Source organism: Pteropus alecto, unplaced genomic scaffold, assembly GCF_000325575.1.
Source record: "Pteropus alecto unplaced genomic scaffold, ASM32557v1 scaffold3, whole genome shotgun sequence".
In the NCBI taxonomy this organism is placed as follows: Eukaryota; Metazoa; Chordata; class Mammalia; order Chiroptera; family Pteropodidae; genus Pteropus; species Pteropus alecto.
The window spans coordinates 7,131,207-7,139,078 of NW_006442484.1; the positions used below are offsets into that span (position 1 = coordinate 7,131,207).

The 7,872-nt window shown below is 42.7% G+C and overlaps 1 protein-coding gene across 1 annotated transcript in view; it reads left to right on the top strand.

Moving 5' to 3' along the window:
* The window catches only part of SCTR (secretin receptor), a 79,046-nt gene that overhangs the window by 61,464 nt on the left and 9,710 nt on the right, over positions 1–7,872 (top strand). The window contains exons 8-9 of the mRNA XM_025039559.1: positions 6,016–6,076; positions 7,312–7,381. Coding sequence (XP_024895327.1) covers positions 6,016–6,076; positions 7,312–7,381 — 131 coding nt within the window. The remainder of the gene's footprint in view (positions 1–6,015; positions 6,077–7,311; positions 7,382–7,872) is intronic.

Genomic DNA, 7,872 nt, shown 5'->3' on the forward strand with positions numbered 1-7,872 from the left:
ACTCTTTTTCTGATTGTCTAAATCCTACATGTAAGTGCCCCATCTCCTCATCAGACCATTAGGGAAGTCACCTGACCTGGCAGAGCTCACTGAGCCCTCCTGCTTCTGAACTCTTGGCAGCCTGATTAGCACATGACCCTAGGTCAGCAGGAGCTGTAGGGCTCTACAGATCTCTGGAGTTCTGCATAGGCCAATAGTCCCAGAGTGCCAGGTGACAAGGGACTCGCCTTATGCAGCTGACTCTGCCAAAAAAGCACCCAGCGTGGAGCCCAACTCACTGAACCCTGACTCCCAGATCTGCCAGGATTTTGCTGTATGAACATGGACAGTTTTATAAACTATAATATCAGGATCATAATTTATTCGACTTTCTTCAAGCACTTTGTGCTCAGAGGAGCTTATAGAGTTTACTAAAACAAAACTAGTTCCATCACTCAAAGGGTTTGTCATTTAGTGGAGAAACAAAATTGCATTGTGATTCCTCTGTCACAGGTTTTTAGAAAGTTTAAATGAGATAACAAGAGCCTTTCTTTCTTTCTCAAATATTTTTGGAGCATCTGCTATAGGTCAGGCCTTAGGAAGAGAACAGTGCATAAAACAGCAGCAGCTCCTCTCTGTGTGGGCCTCTCTGCCACACAGCCCCAAGGAGACCTCGAAAGGGCTCAGGAAGGTCTGAAGTACTCCACCTGTGAGCTGCCATTCTCCTGCAAAAGCAGTGGCCCCTCCTCAATTTGTACCCAACTTGTTTCCACAGAGTTAGATTGCTTAACTATTGTGCCCACTATAAAACTTGGCAAAAGATATATATTTTTTGTAAGTAGAAAAAAATTATCCTAATCCCACTTATTGAACATTTTCTGGAGTTTCCGTGCAGACTTTTTTTCCCTACTCAGTTTTCCCCACATAGTTGTGGCTATTCCGTATTTAGAATTTTGGATCTTGCTTCTTTCCATTAACACACAAGCATGCTGTGTTCTTTCAACTCTTCCATAAACATTTTTAACTACTCTGTGATTGCATTTAAACAAATACCTATTATTTAGACACTTAAGTTGTTTCTAATTTTTTCACTATTATAAATAACATAGTGATGAATATTTTTAGGGGAAAAGCTAATTTCATGTGTAATACAGAATCCTAGAATAGGGATCACTGAGTTAGAAGGAGTGAACACTTTTAAGGTTTTTAATAATTATCCAAAGCTTTTACAAGGTGGCAGAGGTGTCAGTCTGTGCCCAGAAAAGGGTGATGCCACTGGCTTTTATGGGGATGAACCAAGCTCCCACTCACCAATGAACTTAAACTGGTGGCTCTCCAGCTGCTGCCGGCATCATAATCACATGGAGGGTGTGTTGAAGGGGTTCAGGACGGATCTCCCCAAGATGTGCCACTTTGGCATGTGGATTATTTTGAGCTGAAAGCAGTTGAGATCCTGTGGGCTCACAAGAAATTTTTACTTCTCATTTAAAGAATTTAAATTTGGGGCCTTGCCCATAATAAAAGTTATTATCAGAAATAACTTTTTATGACCTATCTATAGGGCAGGGGAAACTTCTAATTACTAAACATCTGCTCTTAGCACCCTGCAAATGATAAGAAGCCTCTCTGAAGCCTTAAGGCACCTTACCTCATCCTGAGCTCGAAATGTCATATACCTCATTCTCCCTTTCTGTATCTGAACTTCTCATGTAAGTAATTAAATTTGGTATTTTCTCTTGTTAATCTCTCCCATGCTGGTTTGATTATTAGACTAGCCAAAAGAACCAAGAAGGATAGAGGAAAATTTCTTCCTCTTTCACAATGTCAAACCCAAGTGGCTGGGCCCACCCCCAGAGTCTCTGAGCCAGTCTCTGGGCCAGGGGTGGCACCTGAGATTCTGCATGTCTAACAAGGCCCCAAGTAATCCCAATACTGCTGGTCCAGGTGTTGCGGAACAGGGCAAATTCCCTGAGTTGGGGGAGACTCAAGCCCTGAACTGAGAGAGAAGAAGGTTCTTGGTGGAGTGTAAGAAAACATTCAAACACACACCAAAGTTAGAGTTAAAAGAAACGTTTATTAGAGAAGGGGTAACATTCCATAAAGTGTGGTCTCCTCTCAGAAGCGTAGAGTGAGAGAGACTCAGAAGAACAGAAACAATAGAGAGAGGACAGTGAGACAGAGTAAAGACACTGAGAGGGACCCCGAATGTTTGGGGAAATCGGTTTATATATCATTCTTTAGTTCCTATGAGTTACAGTTTAAAAGACTTCGTTTGCCCATTTTCCTTTGATATGGGCATGCAGTAAGGAAGGATAAGAGTATGTAGTGTGAGAAGGTTAGAATACGTAGTGTGAAAGGCCTGTTGGCAGTTCCTAGCCTTCGATTCATAGGTTCCCTATGGTTTTAGCCTTAGGGAATGAACAATTTTATTTTGTGTAGAGTGCCACTTAAAGATTGTTTTTCTTGTTTCTCCTTCAGGATGTGGGGAAATGAGTTGCTAGCAATCCCAGCAGAAATCTTCCTTTGTTCTGCAGGTTTTCTCCTTTGTTTGGCTGCAGGGCTGATCAGCATATTGCAGTCTCTGAATATAGCCGATTTAACATTTCAGTTTTCTTGTCTCTGCCCTACATTATAGGGACCACATCGAGAATCCTGACTCAGGCCATTATCAGTTTTTCACTTTCCCACTTACTCTCTGTTAAAAGTGTAAGACATTGAATGACCAGGTAGCCTTCAGAATCCATAGTCTTTGCCCAGAGCCCCCAATATTGAGGCAGGGATTTTTATAATTATTATTTTTATCAAAGTCATGCAAATATTTGGTTTAAAGAATTAATAGAACTATAAGGCTTATTATATAAAAGAGTAGTCACCTGACCCCACTTCTGCTCCTCAGAGGTAATGCCCTTCAACTTTAGCTATTCCTCCTAAAATGTACTCTCATGTTTCTAAACAATATTCTACTATTTCTTGATTCATCCATCTGTGGCATCATTTGTTGATTCCTGATGATGGAGAATAAGGATGTAAAATTCTTCATCCACTACCTTCACGCTCCCATTAGAGCTTTTCACGATTTTTGGTTAAATCATATCCAAATCATCATTATCACTGTGTAAATGTTGTTTATTATTGAGCCAGGTGCTTTACAATGATTTTCTAATATTTAACTTTTTATTTTTCATGGAGTCATTTTAAATTTACTTATTGTTTTATATTGTCATTAATTCTCCCAAATTCTCCAACGGAACTGGAAACCCTCCAATGCTATTTTCCAAATCATCAAATACAACATAAAATCTATTAGTCCCTATTTGTTTTTTTTTCCCCCTGCTGTATTAGTTTCCTAGGGTTGTTGTAACAAATTGCCACAAACTTAGTGACTTAAAACAACAGAAATGTATTCTCTCACAGTTCCGAAGGCCAGAAGTTCAAGACCAAGGTTTCTGTCGGGTAGACTCCTTCTGTGATATCTGAGGGACAATCTGTTCCATGCCTCTCTGCTAGCTTCCAGCGATTTTTGGCCATTCTTGGCGTTCTTTGGCTTGTGCATCACTCCAGTTTCTGCCTCTATCTTTACGTGGCCTTCTTCCCTCTATGTCTCCTCTCTGTGTCTCTTGTAGCCTTCATGTAAGGATGCCAGTCATATTAGATTAGGGTCCCAGTATGAGTGGCATTCTAATAAGAATCACCTCATTTTAATTAATTATACCTGCAAAGACCCTGTTTCTAAATAAGGTCACATCCTGAGGTTCTGAGTGGATGTGAATTTCGGGGGCATACTATTCAACCATATATATTCACTGTTGAGGAACAAAATTCAGTGGAATAAATTTGAAGATCTAACTGGCTTTATTAAGTGATTCAAAATGGAAGGTTTTATAGGCAGAAAGAGGGTGGGCAAGAAATTAAAATAATGGATTATTTCAGGCAAGGTCACCTTCCCTTAGGGGAAGGTGGAGGGAGGGGGCGGGGGTGTCTTATCAAGCAGATTACCCCACTGGTGCTGACCAGGGAATTCCAGACTGACTGGTTTAAAATTCAACTCCTGGGAGAGGCTGAAATTGCAATCAGGTTAGGAATTAAGTTTTGGTAGGGCTTAGCAAAAGTGACTACATTTTAGGTCTCTTGTTTCTTTTCAACTTCACCAATGTTCTTTCTAGAGCCTTCTGTCTTCCTGTTCTATTTGTGCTGTTTGTTGAGACTTGCTCAACTTCTTTAACCTTTATGCTGAGAACTTCCTTCATTTTTCTCCATAAATCCTATTCCTTTATTTCTTGAATCCCTCCTTTCGGTTTACTTTCTAGTTGTGTTGGAGCACATCCTCCAGTATCTAACAAAGAGAGCATGGAAGGTACATTTTTTTCACTGCATATCTGAAAATACCTTTGTTCAACTTTCACATCTAATTTGTAGTTTTCTAGACATGAAAATTAGGTTGAAAGATCATTTTCCCCAGAATTTTCAAGGCCTTCTTTTTTGGCATCTGGTGGTATGGGACATGCCATATCATTCTGTTTCTTGAGCCCTTTTACTCATCTCTCTAAATATAAGATGCAAGGTCTTCTCTCTGTTCCGTTTTGAAATGTCATAGAGATGTGCCCCCATGCAAGTCTGTTTTCATCCTTTTTGCTGGTATCTGGTGGCCCTTTCATCTGGAAATTCACATTATTCATTTCTTGGACAATATTCTTACATTATCCATTTGATCATTTTTCCCCCCTCTGGTTTTTAATCCTTTTTCTGAAACTTTTAATCAGATAGTACAGATAGTAGAGTAGATTAGACTCGACCTCTAATTTTCTTATTCTTTCAGCCCCCTCCACTCTTTGTGTTCTGCTTTCTGGATGATTCCTAGTCTGTATCTTCCAAACTATCTATGGAATTTTTTTTTTTATCTTGATTATCCTACACTCAATTTCTAAGCCCTTTTCTTTGAACTCTGAATGCTCCCTGTTTTCAGCATCCTGTTTGTCTTGCAGATGTAATCTTCTACCTTTCTGATGATATCCCTTAGAGTTGTTTTGTTCAAGTTCCTCCTGCAGCCTGCATGGTCTGTTTCCTCTGAGTTCCTTTTCTCTGATTGTTTTGGTCCTTGTCTTTTATGTAATCAGCTTTCCTCAGATGTCAGTGGCCTTGACTGTTCATATTTAAGCATGTCACTTCACAATTGACTGAAGGCTCTGTGTGTGGGGGATGTGTCTCAAGGGAGACTGAGCTGGAAGTGGCCACTGTGATGCCAGGTCTCCAGCATCACTATCTGTAGGCCCTTTGTCTGGGGCTGTTTGGTTCCTCCAGAGAAGTATCCTCTAATCTCCTGCCTGGGGTGGAGTGTGTGTGGAAGGCTGGAGCAGGGTAGAGACCTGGGTGCTAGAGGTCTGAAAATTGAACAGCCCAGGTACAGGATAGTTACCATTCAGCATGTAGACCGTCATGTCCATTAGAAATAGAATCAGAGCCACACATATAACTTAATTTTCTAGTGAATACAGTAAACACAGTAAAAAGAAACAGGTGAACTTAATTTCAATAATATATCTTACTTAACCCAATATAACCAAAATATTATCATTTTGACATGTAATTAATAAAAAAATTGTTATAACATATTTTACATTCTTTTATTCGTACTAAATCTTCAAAATCTGATATCTATCTTAAATTTTCAGCACATCTCCATTGGAATCAGCCATATATCAAGTACTCAATAGCTACATGTGGCGCATGGCCACTGTCTTAGATCATCACTTCATCCCTTCTCTTCTCTGCAGAGGTCCTCCAGAGTCTGGCCCAGGTTCCTAGGAGACCCCAAACCCTAGTGACCTTTAGGATCTATCTGAACCTGCCTCAGTTGCCAGGATATCCCTGCACCCCTGAAGTCCAAGGCTACACACTTACATAGGATTTATTTACAAAAGAGTTTCCATGGCACCTGGCTCCTACCTGGGCTGGGGTACCCAGTTGTCTTGTTCTTTGTATGAGTATTGAAAATTGAGTCCTCTCTCTTCTGCCCCTCCCTTTATTTTTTATCCTCAGGTTCTCCAGCCATTTTTGTTGTTTCATGGGCTATCACCAAGCACTTTATGGAAGATGTTGGGTAAGCTATTTGAAGGAGAGATAACAAGAGTGTCCAGTTCTTCAAACAGGACAGACACTTCTTTGGAGCTGTCTAGGAGAGGCCTGTTTCTCAGCCTGGGGGCCAGAGGAAAGTTCTCTGGGGTGCCAGACTACTGAGTGCCCAGCTCCCCCAGAGTGGGAACTTGCTGATAGACACCACACTTGCACCCTCTCAGGCCTCACTCCCTTTTTGCCTGCCGTGGCAGCTCTGGTTAGGTCAGGTGCCAGACAGGAGCTATGAAACTCCAGGCAGGTGCTCCTCAGAGAGGAAGCTCTAAAGGCCAAACTAACTTTTCCTTCCTCCTGGGATCTCCCTCTTCTGCTCTTCCCTATCCCTGGGTGTTGGAGAGTCCTGCAGAGTCAGGCCTGGAGAGTCGCAGCTGCATTCTCAACAACTCCTACTGGGGATAAAGAGATCTAGTCTTGTTGTCTGAAGATGTGAAGCACTGGGGGCAGAGGTGAGCTCAGGGGACCTTCTAGGAATAGGCACATGGAAAGAAAGCTTGAAAGGAACGAGGGAAGAAGTGAGGCAGCATGACAGAGCAGGAGGCAGGGTCTCATTGGCAGAATGACACAACCAGGCCAGGAAGTGGAGTAGGTCAGATGAGGTTTATAAGGGTCTTGCAGTCCAAAATTGGCCCAAAATAATTGTTTCAAAATAATGTTTTAAATTTGGTAAATTCGCTTTAAAAAATCTGGATTTTCAGCTTCTCTAGAAAAAAATAAGTTCTGCTAGCATTTCCCATTTTCTCTTGTGACAAAAATCAACGAGAGCAGAGCTGTGGCTGCCTTAGACCAAGCACATGCTCTCCAGTTTGCCAAGAACCACCCACACCTGATGTCCTGGGGTCCTGAGGTCGTGTCCGTCACTCAGCCACTTTACTCACTGATGTCACCTGCCCGGCCTTCGTTGGCACTTGAGTTTGCCATTTTGCTAGCTTTGAGATCTGGGATCTTTTGGCTGTTAGATTTCACACATCTGCTCCCCCAGACACTGACTGAGCACGCATGGAGACAGGGTGCTACTCCCTCAGCCCCAGCAGTGCTCTCGGGCAGCAGCAGCAGGAGGAGGCCGTTCTAATGGTGCTGAGCACACAGGCACAAGTTTCAGGACCACCAGCGTATGTCTTTCATACAAAGGGCACCTCAAGGCATCAGTCTTTTCTGGTCAATCCAGCTCCCCACTCCTAACGATGCCTGGCTGTCTCTCCATAGGTGCTGGGACATCAATGCCAATGCATCTGTCTGGTGGGTCATTCGAGGGCCTGTGATCCTCTCCATCCTGGTAAGTGGCCATCCTCTCCTAAACTGGGCTCCAGTGAGAGAGAAGGAACAGTGACTGGCTTGTAGGGACAGAGGAAATAGGGCTAGCACCCCTTCCTCTAGGTTCAGGAGGGCTAAACCTCAGAGCTTTCAGAGGTTGTGCAGCAGCATGAGGAGCTAGAAGCTCCATCCCTAGAGAAAGGTGGATGGCAATGGGGTGAGGGGCAGGCAGGAGGCAAGTGCTTATATAACTCACTTTTGTCTATGAGTAGACACTAAAATGTAGTGAGTAGAGCTTCTTGCTCTAAACTGGCTGGCTCCATGCTGGCCTCAATTCCCCCTTCACTGGTCAGCTTACTGGGTCTTGATCATTTTTTGGCAACCTCTTGTTAAACTGGGAAGAATCATTAAGCTGGGATCATGGAGGGAAGGGGTGGGTTGTGGCTGGGGAAAGATGAGTAAGGCTGTGGTCTTTGGCCTGATTGATCACTTTAGCTTTAAGTTCTCAGGTGC